The sequence below is a fragment of the Dioscorea cayenensis genome, chromosome 3, assembly GCF_009730915.1.
Source record: "Dioscorea cayenensis subsp. rotundata cultivar TDr96_F1 chromosome 3, TDr96_F1_v2_PseudoChromosome.rev07_lg8_w22 25.fasta, whole genome shotgun sequence".
NCBI classification, from domain to species: Eukaryota; Viridiplantae; Streptophyta; class Magnoliopsida; order Dioscoreales; family Dioscoreaceae; genus Dioscorea; species Dioscorea cayenensis.
Genome location: NC_052473.1, coordinates 5,212,090 through 5,239,391, shown reverse-complemented (window position 1 = coordinate 5,239,391; position 27,302 = coordinate 5,212,090). Strand labels below are relative to the sequence as shown.

General features: G+C 32.8%; 2 protein-coding genes across 2 annotated transcripts; one reads left to right on the top strand and one right to left on the bottom strand.

The window, feature by feature from the left end:
• Window positions 1–6,920: 6,920 nt before the first annotated feature.
• LOC120255946 (trans-resveratrol di-O-methyltransferase-like) lies at window positions 6,921–9,671 on the bottom strand. Its single transcript, XM_039263713.1, has 2 exons — window positions 8,690–9,671; window positions 6,921–7,359 (listed from the first exon to the last, which is right to left on the bottom strand). Exons 1-2 carry the CDS (start codon window positions 9,542–9,544, stop codon window positions 7,066–7,068), a joined length of 1,149 nt encoding a protein of 382 aa, XP_039119647.1. The 5' UTR covers window positions 9,545–9,671; the 3' UTR covers window positions 6,921–7,065.
• A 7,755-nt stretch (window positions 9,672–17,426) lies between these two features.
• Window positions 17,427–19,304, top strand: LOC120249786 (5-pentadecatrienyl resorcinol O-methyltransferase-like). The gene is made up of 2 exons (XM_039258434.1): window positions 17,427–17,660; window positions 19,011–19,304. Exons 1-2 carry the CDS (start codon window positions 17,427–17,429, stop codon window positions 19,302–19,304), a joined length of 528 nt encoding a protein of 175 aa, XP_039114368.1.
• The last annotated feature ends 7,998 nt before the right edge of the window (window positions 19,305–27,302 follow it).

Below are 27,302 nucleotides of genomic sequence, written 5' to 3'. Positions count from 1 at the left end.
GACCTACAAATGATGATAGAAAATCTAAATGTAAAGCATTAAAGAAAGGAAGAAAGTGACAACATATTCAATAAAACAATAAATAAATATATAAATTTTAAAAAAATAAATGCCAAACAACAAATCTAACACTAAAAGAGTTAAGAAATTTAGTGACAACTTTTTTGTGTCACTCTATTATTTTGCCACAATTTTAGGTTTTATGTGTCAAAAAAGGTAACAGATACTATTGTTTAAATTAATTATGATAAATTATGTTTTTGTCGCTATTATAGTGATAATTGTGACAATTTAGTATATGTCACAATTAAATTATCACTATCAAAATATTAATAGTGGCAAAATTTTCTTTTGTGTCTAGTATTCGTTACTAAAAGTATATAAGATTTGGTGTCAAAAATTTCTTAATGAGAATGATGTGTAATTATGATAAGAAATATTGTTGTCACTATAACCTTTCATTTATTATGACTAAAGTGTTGTCCGTCACTCAACATATATTTTTTGTTACAACAATTTTGTTACAAAAAATTCAACCATTTAGTACCTACTAATTATTGCCACAAAAATTAAATTTCTTAACCATGTTATTGGGGTTTTTATGCTAAATAAGTTAATTGACACAATAGTTTTCGATTTGTTGTGACATCGAATTATTTTGTTACTATTATAATTTCAATCGTGACAATTTAGTATACATCACAGTTATACATCTTATCTTTTGTGTCGATAATTTTGGATACAAAAACATTCAAACACGTAGTATCTAGTGAATATCGTCATAAAAATATAAATTAACATATATAATCTTTTATAAATTAGTATATATAGTTGTAAAATTATATTCTTAATAAAATATTAAAAAATCTATTTTTTCTACTCAATCTCAAGGGTTATGTATAGATTTTTTTAAAAACATTATTAGATGTTTTAAGTAATTATAGATAAAATAAAATTTTAAAAGAATTTAAAATTAAAATTTAACATAATTTTATCGATCAAAATTATTATTTATAAATACTACAAAATAACCTATTAGATACAAAATTTTTTTGTTCTATTAAAGCCAAAAATATTAACCTATTAAAACATCTAAAAGCAACTATGCCCAAATACTAAATCACCATCATTGCATTGGTGTATCTACAACAGCAAGAAGAATATTCCATATATATATATATATATGTATATTTATCAATCATTTACCAAATAAACAACTATTTTCATAGGAAAAATATCAAAAAAATAACTAAAAATAAATATTTAAAAAAGTATAAATATAGTCCTGGCTTTCTCTAATATAGTTTTAGTAAACCAAATAGATTATGCTTGTACAACAAGAGTTACGATATTACGATTTTTTCTGTAATTATCAATCATTTTAACTATCAATTATTTGATCACAAATATGATTTTTTTGTTATAAAAAAATTAATTAACAATAAGTTAATTATGATGATTTTTTTGTCACTAAAACTATTATAATTGTGACGATTTAGGATCTCTAACAATTACGTTGTCACTATTAATATACTAATAGTGTCGTAATACTTTTTGTCATTGTCAGACAAAAGTGTTCTTCACCACTGTTTATTTTATTTTTTTTGTGATCATAGTTTTTGTTACAAAAAATTCAACTATTTAATGTCTACTAAATGTTGTCACAAAAAAACCCTCTAAAAACCAATAAGCAAAGTATGTTAAACATATTTTAGTGTTCAAATTCGATATGTGTGTGTATATATATAAACATTTTTTTAAAAGAAAAAACTATTCAAATTTTAAAAATATTTGTAAATATATGAGATAAAAATCGATCTAAAAAATATTCTCCAAATTCATTGTTTTGCAAGTTTCCATTGTTTACCCAATCATCAAAATTTATATTTTACGGTCTAGAAAACAAGCTTTTAATTTAGATCATACCTAGGATTTATAGTATTAGAGAACAATTTCAAAAAATTAAAATTAAAATTAAATAGATATTTACCAAATCTCACAAAACAAAATCTAGATAATATAATTTTTTTAAAAAAATATAATTTAAAAATATATATATCTTCAGTGAACCTAACATACGAAAAGAATAAATGAAGATGGTGAATCCTTAAGTAATTATGTGCCTATGGAGATTAATGGCAACTGCTGGTTAATTTTTTTTATAAATCACTCAAGTTTGGTCAAATTTCATTTTGCTCACCGATGTTTGATTTGTTTCTAAATTCTCACTCAAGTTTTTAATCCTTTCACTGGCGGGTCAACCGACTGATTAATGTTTTAATCAGCTGACGTGGAGGCTTGATTAACATTTTAATCTCTCAAGTGGCTGAACAAGTGGCATTATGTTGCCACATCATCAAGTCCCTGTCTAGCAACCAAAGTGAACAAGAACTAATAATAAAGCTACTTTATTCCTCTAATTAAGAACACCACATCATCCTCTACACCATCATCACATTCACCCTCACCTTTGTCTTCCTCTCCGACCATGGCTGGTGCTGATGATAGCGTCAACCCCACCCTCTTCCTCCCATTGGCCCCCTTCCCCTCCCAATCATAGGCCACCTTTTAATGAACTTCTTACTTAGCCAAGAAGTTAATCACCTTTTATGTGACCTCTATCATCATGGTTCTGAAGAGATCTACTTGAGAGAAAGCCTGAATAGTATGACTTTGAATGTGATGGCGATGATGTTAATAGGGAAGAGGTATGGAGGGGATGATGAAGAAAGGGTGAGGCTCAGGAGGGTGACTGAGGAGGTGTTCTTGTTTGGCTGGCTCATCAACCATGGAGGACTTCTTGCCCTTTCCAAGATTGGTAGGGGTTGTGAGTGGGTTGAAGAGAAGGATGATGAGGTTGGAGAAGGAGATGGATGCGTTGTTTCAGAGTTTAGTGGATGAACGGAGCCGGCGATGGAGTAATTGTGGGAGTGAGGAGGAGAAGAAGAAGCCGGTGATTGATGTGTTGTTGGAGAAGAAGAGGGCAATGATGTGGCAACATAATGTGACGTGTGCGCTGAGTAGGATCTCATGGCCTCCACGTCAGCTGATTAAAACATTAATCAGTCGGGTGACCCTCTAGTGAATGGATTAAAAAATTGAATGAGCATTTAGAAACAAATCAAACATCAGTGAGCAAAATGAAATTTGGCCAAACTTGACTGATTTATAAAGAAAATTAACTGGCAACTGCTCTTGATGTAGAGATACATGTTATTGATGGTCACAATATTTAGTTATTTTCCTTTTCTTAAATTCATTTGTTTATTTTAAGCAATGGATCAGAGATAATTGCTATTTTTATTTATCTTTTTTAAACTTCAAAGTTAGTTTATTGATTTTTTTACAATAATGGTTATATGTTAGTGTTTTCTTTTTCGATATTTTTAATCTTAGGTTCATAGTGGGAATATGTTGTTTGGATTTTAATTATATGATTTTCGTTTTTTTTTAATGATTTTTTATCTATTAAAAACAACAAAGAACCAAATGCAACATGGAACTTATCTCAATTGAGAAGAAACAATGGTATGAAAGTTGTAATTAAATAAGAATTTATTAATTTTTAAAATTATTTCATTAGGTTCTTATTTTTTTTATTTATTAATATGCAGAATAAGCATCGAGAAGATGGAATAACATTTAAGTCCCAACAAAGGAGTCAAATTCTAGCGAGTTGAGGGCTAAAAAGCCAGATTTAAATGCACAACAAAGTACTTTCATCTCCAAATTTAGTATAATTTTATAATTTTTTTTTCAAAAGGCAATTTTATAATTGTATTTCAAATATTAAAATTTCTAATTTTATATATTCGAAATTTGAATTGTGTGTTATTTGGTGATATTTATTTATTTTCATATAATATTAAATACTTTTATATGCTTGTGTGACAATATTTTTGTTAATAAAAGTTTATTCTTTGTGACAAAGTATCTAAAATATAACTTTATATTTATCATAAATAATTTATTGTATTAGTATTAAACTTAGCGTAACATATAATTTTTTTTTAGTGACAACATTTTTGTTAAATTAATAAATTTATTTGTGATAATAATAAACACATGATAATATCTCAAAATAACATTAGTGGCAAAGTAGTGATCGCCAATAACAATATTACTATTGACAAAAACGTTTTCATCACTATTTTTAATCATTTTAGTGTTAACAATGTTATGATGAAAAAATGGACTATTATAACACTTATTCGTCACTATTGTGTATTTTTTTTTATGTCAACAATATTGTCATACTAAAATGGATTATTGTGATAGCTTGTTTGTCACTATTTAACATTTTTCTTATGTCAACAACATTGACACAATTGAACAAATTATTGTGAGCACTTTATTCGTCACAATTAAGAAATTTTTGTGTCAATAAAATTGACATAAATAAAGAAGGTTTATTGTAGCCACATCGCCTTGTCACAAATAGTAAATTTGTTAGTGTGGTTTTTGTGACGGGAGATGACGATTTTTAAAATTTGTTACTATTACTAATTATGACTAAAATTATTGCTTTTAGTAATAACTTTTACTATCACTAAAAATACAATTTGTTGTAGTCTAAATAGATCAATTTGATTTATGCAATTGAATAAAGTATTTTTTATCATACAAAGATCAGTTTTTTTTTCTTGTATAATCTTATGATTAAATATTTATCTTTTATCAATGCATATTTATAGAAATATTTGGTTTTTGTATAAATTAGAGCATGAGCTCAACAAATAGTCAACCCATAGTATTTTATTGTTGAAAAATTTCCTTCTGAAAATCCTCTTATTTATTATTTTTGGATAAAAATTAACTTTCCTATTTTTATCCACATTTCTTTTTTAGAATTGATGCATTCTCCGCAAGTGTACGAGATCGTAATAAGTAATAATGTAGTACCCCGCAAGGGGTAGAGTTGTTGAACCACAGGGACTGGACTCATAGTACAAGTTGATCTTCTAATCTCTAGTCAAACTAGATCAAAGACTAACTAAACAAAGAAAGAAGAAAGAGAGATGAAGAAAACAAGTAGACTACGGGTTAAAAATTTTAGCAACAAGGAGAGCAATGCCCAGGATAATCCCCATGTGCTTTAGTGTATTGACTTGTTTCTAATATCTATCAATTACATTCTAAGGTTCTTGCAGGTGCTCAACAGCAATGTTGCATCTACAACTCTCAAATACGTCAAGTTTTGCAAATGAAACTTCGGGTTTTATACACGTCAAGTTTTGTAATTACACAAGGCAATCATAACTACAATAATTAACACACATCAAGTTTTACAGATACAACTATGGAAATCAAGCACGTCAAGTTATACGACACGTGAATTAACAAAGCAAGTAAATCAAAGTATACTAAGCAACATGGTTCAACATCTTGGGGTCATTGTGAAACGGTTAGCCCCTCATGAATTCATACAATTAAGAGAAAGTAACTAGTACAATATGGAGAGAAATCATGACTCCCCCTTTTCACAAGATTGTCTCAATATTGTCTTGAAAGCTTCATGAATGAGCCAACTCCACTTCTCAAGTGCATCCAACTCAACCTTGATCTCCTTAGAAGGTGTGGTAAAGACTGCTCATGGCCTCCGTCATTTATCAGAAAAGTAGAGATGAAAACCATGGCCAAGCTCCCTTTTTTAAAAACCTAGATCTGGGAGATAAAAAGAACTTTTTGGGCTCAACACAGTCTAAGCAGCGCGTGCTTAAGCCGTGCTTTTCTTGGGACTTTGAGGAGAATCGGCTAAGTGTCACCCAGAGAAGTTCACGAGGAGAGCACGGTCGTGCTCTGCTAAAACATGCCCATGAAAGGAGCACGCAGACAATGCTTCTCTTGAAGGAAATCGAGGCTTCAATTCGGTGATAATCACGGGGAGGGAACACGCCCGTGCTTTGCCCGTGTTCTCCTTAGAGCACACCCATGCTGGTCTTGCCACTCAGGCTTCTTGGCGATAGCAATAATGACGGCCAAAGCAACACAACCGTGCTCGGCCGTGCTTGGCTTGAACACTTAGAAATTTGTATTCTTTGGTCAATTTTTCCTCTGATTTCACTCCTACTTGCTCTAAACCCTAAAATTCTGCACAATGAACATGATATACCCAGAATAGCATCATATATATAAATAATATTAAAAGACTAGCAAAAGTATAAATTGGAGGTATATAAAACATGATATGAAATGCACTCATCAAGAATATGAATTCATTTTACTTCTACTTTTCCATATATAAGGGTTTCCACCTCATCTTATACCCTGGTCATAGAATCAAGGTGTAATTTCCTAAATAGTCCCTCTACTTTTTCAAATTTACCCTTTTAGTCTCTTTACTTTGAACTAAAACCTTTCGGTCCGGCTACAATTTTAAATTGACCATGTCAGCCCCCCTAAATCTTAAACCATCAAAATGGAGACTGACATGGTTCATTTAAACATAGTAGAGAAACTAAAATGTTATAATTTAAAATGAGGGACTAAACAGGGTAAGTTTGAAAAGTAAAGGGACTATTTAGATAATTATACTTAGAATCAATGTGCGATAATTTAGAATATTTATCATCAACATATTTATTTAAATTTTTTTTATCACTTCTCTATATTTTAATTAAATAAATCAATTATTATTCATATTTATTAAAAAACTGCTAGAAAAATTAAGATGCAAACAATAAATTTAAAAAACACATACACTTGAATATTTTATTTCCTTCTTATAAAATAATGTATAAATAATGTATGGTACACAATTGTTCACAATTATTATTAATACAAATGGAAATACACAATATATAAATATATTTGGTCTTTGATTAACTAGTTCTCTTGGAGGCAAGAGTTCCAAACCAGTGTGAGCAAGGTATTGAAATCCCTATCAAGGGCTAAATATCTCTCAACGGATGTTTTTATTAAGACAAATTATTGAAAATCAAAACCACCTAAATAACCAAGTCTCTACAACTTGGACCAATCTACATTGGTAACACACAATATTTTATTCATCTTAATTACGCCAATAGCATTCTTGCAAAAAGGTAAATATAAATATGAAAGCAATTAAGGGTAGACCTCAATCACACAGTGAACACCTAAATCACAGATTATCTGATAACTTGGGAAGCCTGCTTGAAGAAATATTGATTTCCATTCATTTTCATCTCTCTCTTTTCCTGTGGTAAATGTCATCATATGTATGTCAAGAAGATATTGAGTCTTTGTCGTCTCATCTGAATCAACATCATGTTCTACAACTGCTTCAATGATAATCACCTTTCCTCCATTTGGGATTGCCTCTTTGCATTTCTTTAATATTTTTACACATTCTTCATCACTCCAATCATGCAATATCCACTGAAAGTTTAAAAAAAATTATTTAACAAAAACCTATGCAAATTATCAAAGGGAAAAAAAAAGTATCGTAGATTATTTTTTAACCAATAAAATGGTTTTCATATTAAATAAAGTAGTTCGCAAAAATAATTTGGAAATTTTGACAAATAATTCATGATTATTATTATAAAACAAAAAAAAAACTAAAAAACAAATAAATCCCTCAACTAAGGAAGGACAACCAAATTTGTAAATGAGAGAAACAAATAAAATAATTTAAAATTTTAACCATAATTTCAAGCCAGTTTGGCAAAAATGGAAAAAACAATAATTTCAAGCAAGTTTAATATTTGTAAAGATGTTTTAAACAAATAAAATGACATCATGATATGGATTATTAAACAATAAATTCAATCATTCAATAATTTTCACAAAACTTATATATGTGATCAATGGATTTTACATATAAATATTAATTATTCAATAATTTCTGTTTGAACTAATTTAGGCCCAAAAAAGTTTTAATTTATATGGATCTATGACGATGGAACACATCTAATTAGTGTACTTTTTATAAGACAAAATTTTATGGATCTATGACAATGAAATACATCTAATTAGTATATTTTTTATATGACAAAATTTAGTGCAACCGAAGCAAACAAGCAAATAAATTTAGATGAAAGAGAAGAGTAATAATTGTAGAAGTTTAAATTTCTTTAGAATATAAATAACTATTTTACGAGAAAAGCAAACTTGAATTTCGAGCCTTTAATGAAATAGAAGAGTAATAATAGTAAAAAGTTTTTTTTTCAAATATAAATAAACTATTTTAAGATAAAGCAAACTCAAATTGTTAATCTTTGATGAAAGAAAAAAGTAATAATGGTCAAAGAGTGTGTTTTTTTAAATATAAACAAACTTTTCTCAAAACTCTTTGGTGAAAGTGAGTAATACTCTTAAAATATAAATAAACTGTATATTTTGAGAGACAAGAAACTCTAGTTCTCTGCCTTTAATTGAAGAGAACAATAATAATGGTAAAAAAAAATTTTTTTTTTAACATATAAATAAATCTTCCTCATGAAAGCATATAAATAAACTATTTTAAGAGAAAACAACTCAAATTCTTGATCTTAAAAAAATAATAATAAAGGGCAATAATGGTAAAAAAGATTCCTTTAAAAGATAAATAAACTATTTTGACAAATAGCAAACTCAGAATTCTTGATCTTTTACCCAAAGTAAAAGTAATAATGGCAAAAGGATAATAAACTTCAACCTTGTTCGATGAATGAAGTATAAAACTCAAAATTGACCGAAAACAGTAATTAAAAAAAAAAATCCATACCTTCAGTAGGACAGCATCTGCAGCAGGAACATGCACAAACATATCACCCTTCACAAACTCTACCAATCCATTCTCCGGCTGCATATCCACCACATGAGCCAGATCAAGAACCGAACACTTCACCGACTGGAAAGCCTCAGCGATCATTAAGGCAGCACCGCCGGTGCCACCACCGACGTCCACCAGTGACCGGAGCTTTCCAAAGAGGACATCACCCCACTCCTTCACCACTTCACCCATAAACAATTTGCTATCAGAAGCCATGGCCTCATTGAACAAAGCATTGAACTCAGACCTCTCACTTGCAAACTCAAACACACTCTTCCCATAAGCCACATGAAATGGTGTCTTATTCTCATCATCACCACCATCACTAGCACGCTTAATCCATGGGCTCATGGCTTGGCCAGCCATCTCAGCTTCCAAGCCTGAGATGAAAACAACGAGAGGTGCTAAAGAGTTGGTGCTTCCCTTGATGAGCAGTTCAGAGGAGGTGGTCAAGCCATACACCTCTTCTTCATTACTACCATCCAATTCTTTTCTTGTAAGTGAAAAGAAGAAGCCAGAGTTAACAAGAGTGCGTATGATGCGTTGGAGAAATGGAGCTCGTGATGTGGGGATGTGTAAGGCTTGGACAAGCTCGGAGAGTGTCATGGGGTTGCCGTGGTTGTGGATGGCATCAGGCACGCCAACCTCAACAGCGCATTTGAGAGATAAAGAGTCCAAGTAACGAAGGATGTGGTTCCATATGTGTGTTCTTGCTTCAATGAAGTTGGTTGAACTTCTCTTCCTCTTCTCCTCCTCCATATTCTTTAGTTTGTTGTTGTTTTCAGTGGTGGTGGTGGTGTGTTTCATATGTGCTTCTTTATATGGATGGGAAGGCTTGAACTATTAAATTTTTTTTTTCTACTGATCTATCTATTTATCTATGATTTATAATCTATTGAATATTTCAGTTCCCAGTGCTTGTAATTGAATTTTAAGTGCGAGTTGATATATTAGAATTATATATGTTTTGGAATACTTGGTGTTAAAGTATTGTTCCTTACTTCTCTCTAGTCATAAAAAAAAAATCCGGCATTATAGAGGCCATCAAGAACTCTTCCTCACTTCTATCTACGTCATAAAACATCCGGCATTAAAGAGGCCATCAAGAACTCTTCCTCACTTCTCTCTATCATAAAAAAACCGGCATTAAGAGCTCTTTCTCACTTCTCTCTGTGTCAAAAAATCAGGCATTAAAAACGCCATCAAGAACTCCTCTCTCTCTCTCTGAATTAATTTGATTCTACTAATTTTGATTCATGACCATCCATTGGTTGATGGATGAGTCTTTAATTAATGTTTGTTTTGAGGTCAACAGTGTTTATTTGTTATTTGTGTCAACTTTGTTGATTAATCAATCCTTGAATATATGTTTATTTGATGATCTAAACAATTGATTAAGTATTCTTCCTCATTTCTCCCAACGTCATAAAAAAAACCTGGCGCTAAACAGGCCATCAAGAACTTCTCTCTCTCTCTCTCTCTCTCTCTCTCTCTCTCTCTCTCTCTCTCTCGGAATAATTTGATTCTACTCACTTTGATTCATGATCATCCATTGGTTGATGGATGAATCTTCGATATTTTTTGTTTTTTTTTCTGTTTTTTTATTATTATAAATGTGGATAAGTCCATGTCATAGATGGCCATGTGAGAAATACAATCCCAAGCTCTACACTCTCTGAATCAATTTGATTATATTCACTTTGATTTATGATCAGCCATATATTGGTTGTTGGATGATTTTTTATTTTTTATTTTTTTGGTGATAAATGTCAATAAGTCAATGTCATAATGGCCACATGTGAGAAGTACTACAATCGCAAGCTCTACAACATCTGTATTTTTATTTTGTACCAGTTAAGATTCAAACACATCTTTTTAAAAAAATACCAACATCTTACCTAGAAGACCCACCACCAATTAACCAAAAAAAGTCATCATAATCTTTGATTTTTCTCTCATTTCTTTTTTTAATATTTATTTTGAGGTCACTAATGTTTATCTGTTGATTGTTTCAACTTGGTTGATAAATCAACCCTTGAGTTTATACTTATTTGATGATCTCAACAATTGACTTAAAGTTAACGAAATTTAATTCAACAAATTGGTTTTTTTTTTTTTTAACTAATACGTTAGAATCTTAGACTATACCAATGGAATGCAAAACCATGGCAAAAGTGAGTGTTTATGGAATAGTTATGAAAATTGCATCTAAGTTGGCTAAAACTTCATTTGATTAATACCAATTAAATTAAATATTAAAAATTAATAATTATTTTCATTAATATATATATATAATTTAGTTTTCTAGTGCGAATTTCAAAACAGTCTAACCAAGACGATGCTTAAGTGATCGATTTTTTTCACCTTAATAAAAAACTATGAGCAGTTGATATGAACAATTTTTAAAAGATTTAAGTTTTTTATTGTTTAGCACAAAGTTTTTTTACAATAACCTTATGTGCTATTTTCAACTGATGTAATATATATACTTTTTCATTTTATATTTAAAAAAAATTGATACACTCGTCCAAAAGCGATGTCATTGAAATAAGATAATGTATTTTTAATAACTCATATAGACAAAAAAGAAAGTTATTTATTGGGTTTGTTGAAATCAATTATATATAATAGCAGTAATGAATTCGGCGGAAGAAGGGGAGGAATTATTAGTCTTATATATTAAAAAATGATATAAACAACAAAAGGGTATTTATCAGGTTTGGTTAAATGAATTAACAAAATAACGCTTATGAATCTGGTCCTGAAAGGAACTTTGGGGTATATGGCCTCTATAATGCCGGATTTTTTTTTATGACTAGAGAGAAGTAAGGAACAATACTTTAACACCAAGTATTCCAAAACATATATAATTCTAATATATCAACTCGCACTTAAAATTCAATTACAAGCACTGGGAACTGAAGTATTCAATAGATTATAAATCATAGATAAATAGATAGATCAGTAGAAGAAAAAAATTTAAAAGTTTAAGCCTTCCAATCCATATACAGAAGCACATATGAAACACACCACCACCACTACCACTAAAAACAACAACAAACTAAAGAATATGGAGGAGGAGGAGAAGAGAAAGAGAAGTTCAACCAACTTCATTGAAGCAAGAACACACATATGGAACCACATCCTTCGTTACTTGGACTCTTTATCTCTCAAATGCGCTGTTGAGGTTGGCGTGCCTGACGCCATCCACAACCATGGCAATCCCATGACACTCTCCAAGCTTGTCTAAGCCTTACACATCCCCACATCATGAGCTCCATTTCTCCAACGCATCATACGCACTCTTGTTAACTCTGGCTTCTTCTTTTCACTTAAAAGAAAAGAATTGGATGGTTGTAATGAAGAAGAGGTGTATGGCTTGACCACCTCCTCTGAACTGCTCATCAAGAGAAGCACCAACTCTTTAGCACCTCTCGTTGTTTTCAGCTCAGGCTTGGAAGCTGAGATGGCTGGCCAAGCCATGAGCCCATGGATTAAGTGTGCTAGTGATGGTGGTGATGATGAGAATAAGACACCATTTCATGTGGCTTATGGGAAGAGTGTGTTTGAGTTTGCAAGCGAGAGGCCTGAGTTCTGTTGAGGATCGCGATGCTGGCAAGCCTCCGTCTGTGTCCCCTGCTGGAGAGAAAGATGCAGATAAAGAGATGAGTATATCGCCTGCGAAGAAGACGAGAAGAACATGCAAAATATGGTTCCCAGTCAACTCAAGTCAAGAGAATGAATAAAGCTGAAAGTTTGCTCATACAACCAATGAGCTATCAGACTCTATACTATTAGTAGTCAAAAGTAATCCCAAACATTATAACACTACTAGCAACCTGATTGGCTAACTTAAGCCTTTAAGTTACATTTGATTGGCTAACATAATTCATTAAGTTAAACTTGATTGGCCAGCATCCTTAACACAGATACTATATAATATTAGTCAAAAGTTTTCAGAAGAAAAGTCTTCACGCTTCTCTTGAGCAACCATGCTCAGCTATCCCTTCACCCCATGCTGGGCATCCTCCATCCATGCTGCTATCATGCTCCGCTCCACAGATTCACCATGCTTCCCATGACTTGGATGACGAACACACTGCACCAGGCTTCAATCATGGCACCACCGTAGCACCAACACCCTCCCTTGATTGAAGCTCTCTGATTCCCAGTTGAGCTCGTATCCTTCTGTGCTTCTCCGAGGGTAGCGGTTTAGTTAGAATATCAGCCAACTGATCCCCTGTATTGCAATGCCGAAGTGTAATTGACCCATCAGAAACAAGACTGCGAATGAAGTGGAACCTAACGTCTATATGTTTGGTTCGCCCATGATACACTGGATTTCTCGCAACAGCTATAGTTGACTAGTTATTACACCACAGCATAGAGGACCCTTCAATCATTCTCCGACAATCTCCTAGTATCCTTCTCAGCCAAACCAATTGACATGTTGTTGAGGTAGCAGCTATGTACTCGGCCTCAGTTGAAGAAAGAGCCACAACGTCCTGCTTCTTTGATGACCAGGTAATTGAACATGTTCCAATCCTGCACAATACTCTTGAGGTGCTCTTCCTGTCACAAAGAGAACCTCCCCAATCGCTATCTGTGAACCCCTCAAGAGTTCCGTTGCTTTCACTGGAGTAGAGTAAACCAAGTGTCATAGTCCCTGCAAGGTACTTCAAGACTCTCTTCACAGCATTGAGATGTTCTACACTTGGCCTGCTCATGAACCTCGATAAGAAGTTAACAACATAACATATATCTAGTCTAGAATAAACAATGTAGAGTAATTTGCCAATGAGACTTCTGTACAGTGTTCCATCTGCTAATTCCTCCTAGTCTCCTTCTGAGAATTTTTCATTTACTCCAATCGGGGTCTCAACATGCTTGCAATGTTTCATATTCATTTGTGATAGGTGTTCTTCAATGTATCTCTTCTATAAGATAAGAATTCCTTCCCTTGATTGAAATATCTCCAATCCTTGGAAGAGTTTATCCTCACCTAGATCAGACATGTCAAATGTACCCATCATCTCCCTTTTGAATTGCTTGATCAGATCTTGTGATGCACTAGTATACACCATATCATCCACGTAGAGATTGATCAAAATATAATTTCCTTCTCCATCCCCCTTCTTATAGAGTGTATGCTCAGTATCATTCTTCATGTAACCATGCTGCTTAAAATGAGTGTTGATTTTATTATACCATGCTCTCGGCACTTGCTTAAGCCCGTAGAGAGCCTTCCTCAGATGATACACTTTGTGCTCATCACCACTAATTTCATATCCTTCAGGTTGAGACACATAGACTTCCGCTGAGATCTCCCCATTGAGAAAAGCTAATCATACATCAAAGTGATACACCGGTTAGTAAGTCTAAGCAGCAATAGCTAACATAATCCTTACAGTTTAAATCCGAGCCACAGGTGCGAAGACCTCATCGTAGTCCAGGCCATGCTGTTGGACATAACCCTTTGCTACCAGCCTCGCCTTGTGCTTCTGGATCTCTCTACCCGCACCAAGTTTGGTCTTGTATACCCATTTAAGTCCCACGGCCTTCTTCCCTGATGGTAACTTAGTCAATTCCCAAGTATCATTGCTTTGAATTGCAGCTACCTCGGCAATCATAGCCTCTTTCCACTCCTTATGTTTTATGGCATCTTGATACACCTATGGATCATTCACAAGAAGAGCAAAGGAGCAAGTATTATATACTTCTGCTAATGACCTTGTTCTTCTTAGTGGTGACTCATCACTTGATTCCTCTGATTAGTTCGAGCCACTCCCAGCATTGCTACTATTTGAAGAGTCTCCATTCCTGTTAATTATCTCATCTGTTGCATTGTTCTTGTTCATTTCTTCATCTACACCAAGTTCACTCATTGTGACTACTGATTTGCCTCTGTCTTCATTCCACTTCCATCTTGAATTTTCATGAAAGATCACATCCCTACTCACAATCACCTTGGAGTTCAATGAATCATACAACCTATAGGCCTTAGAATCTAAGCAGTACCCCATCAACACACACTTCAGTGATTTCTCATCTAGCTTCCTAAGCTTCTGTGAGGGAATTAATGTATACACAATGCTTCCAAATACCCTGAGGTGACTCACATCAGGCTTAACTCCATGCCACATTTCGAATGGAGTCCTTCCCTCTAAAGCTTGTGTAGGAGACCTGTTGATCAAGTAGACTGAGGTTACTGTTGCCTCGGCCCAGAATTCAGTTGGTAATTCACCATCTTTGAGCAAACATCGAGCCATCTCTACAATGGTCATGTTCTTACATTCCACAACACCATTTTGTTGTGGTGTATAGGGTGCTGAGAGTTCCCTCCTGATTCCAGCTTCTTCACAATATATAGTGAATGCATAAGAAGTAAACTCTCCCCCACGATCACTCCTGAGTGTTTTTAATTTCTTCTCGGTCTCCCTCTCAACTATAACATGAAATTTCTTAAAACAATCAAAGGCCTCACATTTGTTTCTTAAGAAATAAACCCAACACTTCCTACTGTAGTCATCAATAAGAAGAAAGAAGTAATTCATACCTCCCAGCGATGGCACGCTCATTGGATCACAGATGTCCATATGCACTAATTCTAGACAGCATCGGGCTCTTCTGGGCTTTGCTGTTGGAAAGGAGCTCCTTGCATGCTTGCACATCGCACACTCCTCACACTGAGTCACATTGTATAGTTTTGGTAGCCTAATAACACTTGCAACACGTACAAGTGTCGCAAGACTCCTGTAATTCAGATGATCGAGCTTTCGATGCCATAACTCCGAAGCTGCATGCTTGCTCACGGCCAAATTCAGCCTCTCCACTCCTGTGAGATCAATAGGGAACATATTATTACTCATTCTCGGTACCTCAACCACCATTTCTCCTGTGTTATCATCGCTAATAACGCACTTATTCTTTTGAAAGATCACTGAGTATCGCCTGGTGAGAAGCTGTCCAACGCTGAGCAAATTATGGGCTAGACCGGAGACCAATTGCACTCCCTGGAGTTGTTTAACTTCTCTACCCTTCATGCTAATTGCAACCGTGCCCATTCCAAGCACCTTCATCTCCTTATCATCACCAAGATGCACCGTGATCTTTTGAGATTCATCCAAGCTTGTGAACATGCTTCTCTTGCCCGTCATGTGATTCGAACACCCCGAATCCACTAACCACACCGAGTTTGAGAATGGGACTTCATCAGTACTGGCTTTGAACACATTCATGACCTCCTTCTCCTCAGCGACCAAAGATTCTCCCTTTTCCGTGGATTTGATTCTCTCCCGACACTCAGCCTTCACATGTCCATACTTTTTATAGTGAAAACATTGGATATGAGCCTTGGAATTGGAAGTACTCCCTTGTCCTCTATACCCTCTGCCTCTTCCTCGACCTCGAGCTGAGCTCCATCCACTCAAAGTGCTTGAGCTTCCCTTCTCCTTGGACTGAGGTAATGAGCTATCACTCTTCACATATAATACCTTCTCACTGACTTTTCCTAATGATCTATTAATCCTGAACTCATGAGCTTGGAGTGACCCACAGAGCTCGTCAAGGGTGAGTGTCGACAGATCTCTATACTCCTCCATCGCGATGGCCACAAAGTCAAACTTCGGCGCCAGACTTCGCAAGACCTTGGACACTACCTCTACCTCCGAGAGCTTGTGCCCGAGACCTCTCACTTGGTTCACTATCGCGATGACTGGTGCCCAATAGCTCTGAACACTTTCACAGTCCTCCATCTACAAGGTCTCGAAGCTTTGCCGAAGAGCTTGCTTCCTCACAGACACCATCATTGAGGAACCTTGGGATTGCTTCTTAATTAACTCCCACGCATTGTGAGCCATCTCTGCCTCTGCTATCCTGTCAAGGACCAGCCCTACTACCGCCTGTTGAATGAGACACCTTGCTTTTGCATCCCTCTTCTTACTCTCCTTCTGCTTCACTTCATCCTCTCCTTCTGCTATTCTATTCTCAACCAAATCCCAAAGTTCCTGAGACTGAAAAAAAGTTTTCATTCTCAAGCTCTATCTCCCATATTCCTCACCCTTGAAGACTGGGACGTAGTGCTGCGTGAGACTCACGGGGGCTTCGCTCGTCATGACCACCCTGAAGCTCTCATACCACCTTATTGAGGGTCGCGATGGCAGCAAGCCTCCGTATGTGTCCCTTGCTGGAGAGAAAGATGCAGATAAAGAGATGAGTATATTGCCTGCAAAGAAGACGAGAAGAACAAGCAAAATATACAATGAATAAAACTGAAAGTTTGCTCATACAACCAATGAGTTATCAGACTCTATACTATTTGTAGTCGAAAGTAATCCCAAACATTATAACACTACTAACAACCTGATTGGCTAACTTAAGCCTTTAAGTTACATCTGATTGGCTAACATAATTCATTAAGTTAAACTTGATTGGCCAGCATCCTTAACACATATACTATATAATATTAGTCAAAAGTTTTTCAGACGAAAAGTCTTCACTCTTCTCCTGAGCAACCATGCTCAGCTATCCCTTCACCCCATGCTGCGCATCCTCCATCCATGCTGCTATCATGCTCCGCTCCACAGATTCACCATGCTTCCCATGACTTGGATGACGAACGCACTGCACTAGGCTTCAATCACGACACCACCGTAGCACCAATAAGTTCAATGCTTTGTTCAATGAGGCCATGGCTTCTGATAGCAAATTGTTTATGGGAGAAGTGGTGAAGGAGTGGGGTGATGTCCTCCTTGGAAAGCTCCGATCACTGGTGGACGTCGATGGTGGTACCGGTGGTGCTGCCTTAATGATCACTGAGGCTTTCCAATCGGTGAAGTGTTCGATTCTTGATCTGGCTCATGTGGTGGATATGCAGCCGGAGAATGGATTGGTAGAGTTTGTGAAGGGTGATATGTTTGTGCATGTTCCTCGCTGCAGATCGTTTGTCCCTCATCGAAGGTATGGATTTTTAATTACTGTTTTCGGTCAATTTTGAGTTTTATACTTCATTCATCGAACAAGGTTGAAGTTTATTATCCTTTTGCCATTATTACTTTTACTTTAGGTAAAAGATCAAGAATTCTGAGTTTGCTATTTGTCAAAATAGTTTATTTATCTTTTAAAGGAATTTTTTTACCATTATTGCCCTTTATTATTTTCTTTTAAGATCAAGAATTTGAGTTGTTTTCTCTTAAAATAGTTTATTTATATGCTTTCATGAGGAAGATTTATTTATATGTTTTAAAAAAAAACTTTTTTACCATTATTATTGTTCTCTTCAATTAAAGGCAGAGAACTAGAGTTTGCTGTCTCTCAAAATATATAGTTTATTTATATTTTAAGAGTATTACTCACTTTCACCAAAGAGTTTTGAGAAAAGTTTGTTTATATTTAAAAAAACACACTCTTTGACCATTATTACTTTTCTCTTTCATCAAAGATTAACAATTTGAGTTTGCTTTATCTTAAAATAGTTTATTTATATTTGAAAAAAAAAACTTTTTACTATTATTACTCTTCTATTTCATTAAAGGCTCGAAATTCAAGTTTGCTTTTATCGTAAAATAGTTTATATTCTAAAGAATTTTAAACTTCTACTATTATTACTCTTCTCTTTCATCTAAATTTATTTGCTTGTTTGCTTCGGTTGCACTAAATTTTGTCATATAAAAAATATACTAATTAGATGTATTTCATTGTCATAGATCCATTAAATTTTGTCTTATAAAAAGTACACTAATTAGATGCATTCCATAGTCATAGATCCATATAAATTAAAACTTTTTTGGGCCTAAATTAGTTCAAACTGAAATTATTGAATAATTAATATTTATATGTAAAATCCATCGATCCCATATATAATTTATGTGAAAATTATTGAATGATTGAATTTATTGTTTAATAATCCATATCATGATGTAATTTTATTTGTTTAAAAAATCTTTACAAATATTAAACTTGCTTGAAATTATTGTTTTTTTCATTTTTGCCAAACTGGCTTGAAATTATGGTTAAAATTTTAAATTATTTTATTTGTTTCTCTCATTTACAAATTTGGTTGTCCTTCATTAGTTAAGGGATTTATTTGTTTTTTAGATTTATTTTTGTTTTATAATAATAATTATGAATTATTTGTCAAAATTTCCAAATTATTTTTTGCGAACAACTTTATTTAATATGAAAACCATTTTATTGGTTAAAAAAATCTACAATACTTTTTTTTCTTTGATAATTTGTATAGGTTTTTGTTAAATAATTTTTTTTTAACTTTCAGTGGATATTACATGATTGGAGTGATGATGAATGCATAAAAATATTAAAGAAATGCAAAGAGGCAATCCCAAATAGAGGAAAGGTGATTATCATTGAAGCAGTCGTAGAACATGATGTTGATTCAAATGAGACGACAAAGACTCAATATCTTCTTGACATACATATGATGACATTTACCACAGGAAAAGAGAGAAATGAAAATGAATGGAAATCAATATTTCTTCAAGCAGGCTTCCCAAGTTATCAGATAATCTGTGATTTAGGTGTTCATTGTGTGATTGAGGTCTACCCTTAATTGCTTTCATATTTATATTTACCTTTTTGCAAGAATGTTATTAGCGTAAGATGAATAAAATATTGTGTGTTACCAATGTAGATTGGTCCAAGTTGTAGAGACTTGGTTATTTAAGTGGTTTTGATTTTCAATAATTTGTCTTAATAAAAACATCCATTGAGAGATATTTAGCTCTTGATAGGGATTTCAATACCTTGCTCACACTGGTTTGGAACTCTTGCCTCCAAGAGAACTAGTTAATCAAAGACCAAATATATTTATATATTGTGTATTTACATTTGTAAGAATAATAATTGTGAACAATTGTGTACCATACATTATTTATACATTATCTTATAAGAAGGAAAGAAAATATTCAAGTGTATGTGTTTTTTAAACCTATTGTTTGCATCTTAATTTCTCTAGCAGTTTTTTTAATAAATATGAATAATAATTGATTTATTTAATTAAAATATAGAGAAGTGATAAAAAAAAACTTAAATAAATATGTTGGTGATAAATATTCTAAATTATCGCATATTGATTCTAAGTATAATTCTCTAAATAATCCCATTATTTTTCAAACTTACCCTTTTAGTCCCTCATTTTAGTCTCTCTATTATGTTTAAATGAACCATGCCAGTCCCATTTTTGATGGTTTAAGATTTAGGCGGGCTGACATGGTCATGTTAAAATTGTAGTGGGACCGAAAGGTTTTAGTTCAAAGTAAAGAGACTGAAAGGGTATGTTTGAAAAAGTAGAGGGACTATTTAGGAAATTAAACCTTGATTCTATGACCAGGGTATAAGATGAGGTGGAAACCCTTATATATGGAAAAGTAGAAGTAAAATGAATTCATATTCTTGATGAGTGCATTTCATATCATGGTTTATATACCTCCAATTTATACTTTTGCTACTCTTTCAATACTATTTATATATATATATATATATATATATATATATATATATGATGCTATTCTGGGTATATTGTGTTCATTGTGCAAAATTTTAGGGTTTAGAGCAAGTAGGAGTGAAATCGGAGGAAAAATTGACCAAAGAATACAAATTTCTAAGTGTTCAAGCCAAGCACGTCCCAAGCACGGTTTTAGCATGCTCCTTTCATGGGCATGTTTTAGCATAGCACGACCGTGCTCTCCTCGTGTACTTCTCTGGGTGACACTTAGCAGATTCTCCGAAAAGTCCCAAGAAAAGCACGGCTTAAGTACGTGCGTGCTTAGACTGTGTTGATCCCGAAAAGTTCTTTTTATCTCCCAAATCTAGGTTTTAAAAAGGGAGCTTGGCCATGGTTTTCATCTCTACTTTTCTGGTAAATGACGGAGGCCATGAGCAGTCTTTACCACACCTTCTAAGGAGATCAAGGTTGAGTTGGATGCACTTGAGAAGTGGAGTTGGCTCATTCATGAAGCTTTCAAGACAATATTGAGACAATCTTGTGAAGAGGGGGAGTCATGATTTCTCTCCATATTGTACTAGTTACTTTCTCTTAATTGTATGAATTCATGAGGGGCTAACTGTTTCACGGTGCCCCAGGATGTTGAACCATGTTGCTTAGTATACTTTGATTTACTTGCTTTGTTAATTCATGTGTCGTATAACTTGGCATGCTTGATTTCCGTAATTGTATCTGTAAAACTTGATGTGTGTTAATTATCATAGTTGTGATTGCCTTGTGTAATTACAAAACTTGACGTGTATAAAAACCGAAGTTTCATTTGCAAAACTTGACGTATTTGAGAGCTGCAGATGTGACAATGCTGTTGAGCACCCGCAAGAACCTTAGAATGTAATTGATAGATATTAGAAACAAGTCAATACACTAAAGCACATGGGGATTATCCTGGGCGATGCTCTCTCTGTTGCTAAAATTTTAACCCTAGTCTACATGTTTTCTTCATCTCTCTTTCTTCTTTTTTTGTTTAGTTAGTCTTTGATCTACCCCTTCTTTGTTTGACTAGAGATTAGAAGATCAACTTGTACTATGAGTCCAGTCCCTGTGGTTCGACAACTCTACCCCTTGCGGGGTACCACATTATTACTTATTACGATCCGTACACTTATGGAGAGTGCATCAATTCTAAAAAAAATGTGGATAAAAATAGGAAAATTAATTTTTATCCAAAAATAATAAATAAGAGGATTTTCAGAAGGAAATTTTTCAACAATAAAATACTATGTGTTGACTATTTGTGGAGCTCATGCTATAATTTATACAAAAGCCAAATATTTTTGTAAATATGCATTGATAAAAAATAAATATTTAAACATAAGATTATACAAGAAAAAAAATACTAATCTTTGTATGATAAAAAATATTTTATTCAATTGCATAAATCAAATTGATCTATTCATACTACAACAAATTGTACTTTTAGTGATAGTAAAAGTTATTACTAAAGCAATAATTTTAGTCATAATTAGTAATAGTAACAAATTTTAGAAATCATCATCTCCCGTCACAAAAACCACACTAACAAATTTACTATTTGTGACAAGGTGATGTGGCTACAATAACCTTCTTTTTTTATGTCAATTTTATTGACACAAAAATTTCTTATTTGTGACGAATAAAGTGCTCACAATAATTTGTTCAATTGTGTCAATGTTGTTAACACAAGAAAAATGTTAAATAGTGACGAACAAGCTATCATAATAATCCATTTTATTATGACAATATTGTTGACATAAAAAAAATACACAATAGTGATGAATAAGTGTTATAATAGTCCATTTTTTCATCATAACATTGTTAATACTAAAATGATTAAAAATAGTGACGAAAACGTTTTTATCAATAGTAATATTGTTATTGGTGATCACTACTTTGCAACTGATGTTATTTTGAGATATTATCATGTGTTTATTATTATCACAAATAAATTTATTAATTTAACAAAAATGTTGTCACTAAAATAATAATTATATGTTACGCTAATTTTATTACTAATATAATAAATTATTTATGATAAATATAAAGTTATATTTTAGATACTTTCGTCACAAAGAATAAACTTTTAGTAACAAAAATATTGTCATACAAGCATATAAAAGTATTTAATATTATATGAAAATAAATAAATATCACCAAATAACACACAATTCAAATTTTGAATATATAAAATTGGAAATTTTAATATCTGAAATACAATTATAAAATTGTCTTTTGAAAAAAGAAAAAAATTATTAAATTATCCTAAATTTGCAGATGAAGTACTTTGTTGTGCATTTAAATCTTTTTTTTTTGGCTTGTTAGCCTCAACTTTTGCTAGAACTTGACTCCTTTGTTGGGACTTAAATGTTATTCAATCTTCTTGATGCTTATTCAGCATATTTAGAATAAAAAAATAAGAACCTAATGAAATAATTTTAAATTTTGAAAAATTTTTATTTAATTACAACTTTCATACCATTATTTCTTCTCAATTGAGATAAGTTCCATGTTGCATTTGGGTCTTTGTTGTTTTTAATAGATAAAAAATCATCAAAAAAAAAAATCATATAATTAAAATCTAAATGACATATTCCCACTATGAACCTAAGATTAAAAATATCAAAAAAGAAAACACTAACAAACAACCATTATTGTAAAAAAATTCAATAAACTAACTTTGAAGTTTAAAAAAGATAATTCAAAATAACAATTATCTCTTATCCATTGCTTAAATTAAGCAAAAGAATTTAAGAAAAGGAAAATAACCAAATATTGTGACCATCAATAACATGTATCTCTACATTAAGAGCTAGTTGAGTCACTTTAATCCTCCGAATCAAATAAAGCCGAGCAGTTGTCATTGATCTCCATAGGCACATAATTACTTGAGGATTTACCATCTTCATTTATTCTTTTCATATGTTAGGTTCACTGAAGATATATATCTTTTTAAATTATTATTTTTTTTAAAAAATTATATTATCTAGATTTTGTTTTGTGAGATTTGGTAAATCTCTATTTAATTTTCATTTTAATTTTTTGAAATTGTTCTCTAATACTATAAATCCTAGGTATGATCTAAATTAAAAGCTTGTTTTCTAGACCGTAAAATATAAATTTTGATGATTGGGTAAACAATGGAAACTTGCAAAACAATGAATTTGGAGAATATTTTTTAGATCGATTTTTATCTCATATATTTACAAATATTTTTAAAATTTGAATAGTTTTTCCTTCTAAAAAAATGTGACATTAAATATGTTAAACATACTTTGCTTATTAGTTTTTAGAGGGTTTTTTTGTGACAACATTTAGTAGACATTAAATAGTTGAATTTTTTGTAACAAAAACTATGATCACAAAAAAAATAAAATAAAAAGTGGTGAAGAACACTTTTGTCTGACAATTACAAAAAGTATTAAGATACTATTAGTATATTAATAGCGACAACGTAATTGTTAGAGATCCTAAATCGTCACAATTACAATAGTTTTAGTGACAAAAAAATAATCATAATTAACTTATTGTTAGTTAATTTTTTTTATAACAAAAAAAATCATATTTGTGACAAAATATCTGATAATTAAAATGATTGATAATTACCGAAAAAATCGTAATATCGTAACTCTTGTTGTACAAGCATAATCTATTTGGTTTACTAAAACTATATTGGAGAAAGCCAGGCCTATATTTGTACTTTTTTTAATATTTATTTTTAGTTATTTTGATATTTTTTCTATGAAAATAGTTGTTTATTTGGTAAATGATTGATGAATATACATATATATATGGAATATTCTTCTTGCTGTTGTAGATACACCAATGCGATGATGGTGATTTAGTATTTGGGCATAGTTGCTTTAAGATGTTTTAATAGGTTAATATTTTGGCTTAATAGAACATAGTTTTTTTGTATCTAATAGGTTATTTTGAAGTATTTATAAATAATAATTTTGTTTGATAAAATTATGTTAAATTTTAATTTTAAATTCTTTTAAAATTTTATTTTACCTATAATTACTTAAAACATCTAATAATTTTTTAAAAAAATTTATACATAACCCTTGAGATTGAGTAGGAAAAATAGACTTTTTAATATTTTATTAAGAATATAATTTTACAACTATATATACTAATTTATAAAAGACTATATATGTTAATTTATATTTTTATGACAACATTCACTAGATACTACGTGTTTGAATGTTTTTGTATCCAAAATTATCGACACAAAAGATAAGATGTATAACTGTGATGTATACTAAATTATCACAATTGAAATTATAATAGTGACAAAATAATTCGATGTCACAACAAATCAAAACTATTGTGTAAATTAACTTATTTAGCATAAAAACCCCAATAACATGGTTAAGTGATAAGTGCTTGTGCGGTATGAATGCGAAGCGTTCATTCCTTATGTTGAGCATTACTTTTCTCGGGTTTTTACACTAATATGTGTTTTTGTTACTTTTTATGCGCTTAGGGTTGTGAGGGCTAGTATGAAGGAAAAGAAGCCAATGTGGATCACAATGCACCGATTTTGGAGGAAATCTTGCTAAGGTTCAAAGCGAAAAACATAGGTCGGATGTGAGATGCTAGAGTGTGCCAACCTCCTCGTATTCGAGTTTGGCACATCCATTTGGAGGGGCACAAAAGGCGGTCACACTCGAGCATTTCGATTTATGCACATAGAACAAGAGCTCCACCAACTTGCCTATCATTGAAGAAGCAAGTGATCCACGATGTGAACGTGTGCCCGCTTATGCGTTACTCAATGAAAGTATGGATTCGGGAAGCTATTCGGTGGATACCCTGAGCGTAGCATCTGTAGCAACACGGTAACAAGTACTATAGCAGACCTGCTCACCGGTCGAGAAAAGCAGGGAGTTCGAGAGAATCCACGCAGGGCGTGTGGAAATTATCCACGCCCGTGTGGAAATTCCGATCGGGCGTGAAGCATCCACACCCGTGTAGTCGCCCGATTCCGACCTCTATTTAAAGCCGAATTAGCCCCGATTTTAGTATTCTTTTCTCCATCTTTTCCCCAACTTGAGAGAGGGCTTCGGCGAGGGTTTTGAGGGGTATTGCCCAAGGTTTTGGAGAGGTTCTATGGCTCTGACATCGTCATTCCTTAGGAAGAAGGTTGGTAGGGGAGCTTCCGTCGAGGCGTATCCTATACCAGACGAGGGAATCCTTGGATGACGAGTAGAGGACTTTCCACAAGATCATCGACATGACTATCGAGGGGGTTTCTTTATGGATTTATTGCTTTTACATTCTATTTCTTTGATTGTACTTAGCTCCATGGAGAGCTAAACCTCTAGTGGGTACTTGGGTATTTGTGAACCCTAGGATGTATTCGTTTAATTGAATCTCTTTATTATGCTTTCAATTAATTGATGTTTATTGTGAGTTCCAACCTTGAATGCTTGATTGTATGAACATTTCCCCTAGAGTGACACTAGGGTTGAGAGCTCTCGTTGGTAACCTTGTGAGTGAGTGACACACCACGAGCGTTAGACAAAGCTAGGTTGGAGAGGGTTGAGAGGGTGAGTTGAGAGGTACAGGAGCGTCCCCTTTCCCCTCCGACGTGATAGATTTTACCTCCATTCCTCGAGTTCTTTGCGGCCATAATAGAGTGAATGGTCTAAGGGATGAACTTCCGCTGGGGCTTAGTTGCGCGTGCAACGGAGTGAAGCGTTGAGGTGATCTTAGTATATAGGGCTTAATCGTGGTTAGGGACCTTCCACCTGGACCAAAGGGTTAGGTCTATAATTAGGAAGAGATTTATCACTTGGAATCCCTAGAGCTCATTGCAACTCTATGCGAGTGCGAGGTTAAGAGGTTATCTAATCTCTCCTCCGGGACATGTATAGAGTTAGGCATAGTTGACCTTAGATTTGGGACTATGTAATTAAGGATTTCCACGACTCAACATTGCATTGATTAGGAAGCATAATAGAGGGTTCTTGCACTTGAAACAATTATCCTAGGCGGAGCATTATCCGGGTACCCCATCTTTATCGATTGCCTTACCCCTTATTTACTTTTGCTCTCTTACTTGTTGTTTTTATTGTTGAGAATTGAATCATTGTCACACTTATCATCATTGATCTTTCACATAGCTAAGAATCGAATTAAGTATTTTTATTCCCTATTCCCTGTGGATTCGATACCCGCTCATCTGGGATTATTACTTCGACAAACCCGTGCACTTGCGGGATATACGCAAGGGGATCTTGTCATTAAGAAATTTAATTTTTGTGGCAATAATTAGTAGGTACTAAATGGTTGAATTTTTTGTGACAAAATTGTTGTAACAAAAAATATATGTTGAGTGACAGAGAACACTTTAGTCATAATAAATGAAAGGTTATAGTGATAACAATATTTTTTATCATAATTACACATCATTCTCATTAAGAAATTTTTGACACCAAATCTTATATACTTTTAGTAACGAATATTGGACACAAAAGAAAATTTTGCCACTATTAATATTTTGATAGTGATAATTTAATTGTGGCATACACTAAACTGTCACAATTATCACTATAATAGCGACAAAAACATAATTTATCATAATTAATTTAAACAATAGTGTCTGTTACCTTTTTTGACACATAAAACCTAATATTTGTGGCAAAATAATAGAGTGACACAAAAAAATTGTCACTAAAAATCTTAACTCTTTTAGTGTTAAATTTGTTGTTTGGCATTTATTTTTTTAAAATTTATATATTTATTTATTGTTTTATTGAATATGTTGTCACTTTCTTCCTTTCTTTAATGCTTTACATTTAGATTTTCTATCATCATTTGTAGGTCACTTTTTAATCCTTGAAACTAATCATGATCTTTTCAAACATAGTTAATCTGAATTAGAATAAAATTATTCATTGCAAATATATTCAAAAGAACATTTTTTAAGAAGAACATTATGCTTCAAATGCATAGAAGACTAAAATTATTGTAATATTTTATTAATACTAAAAATTGAGATTAATCACAGAAAGATTATGGAGAAGTATGTAATATTTCTAGATCATATGGTTGTGAATAATC

Coding starts and splice junctions, on each gene's coding strand:
- LOC120249786 (XM_039258434.1), top strand. CDS start 17,427: ATGGCTTCTGATAGCAAATTGTTTATGGGAGAAGTGGTGAAGGAGTGG. Junction 17,661..19,010: donor AGGGTGATATGTTTGTGCAT/GTTCCTCGCTGC, acceptor TTTAACTTTCAG/TGGATATTACATGATTGGAG.
- LOC120255946 (XM_039263713.1), bottom strand. CDS start 9,544: ATGAAACACACCACCACCACCACTGAAAACAACAACAAACTAAAGAAT. Junction 7,360..8,689: donor CAGATGCTGTCCTACTGAAG/GTATGGATTTTT, acceptor TTAAACTTTCAG/TGGATATTGCATGATTGGAG.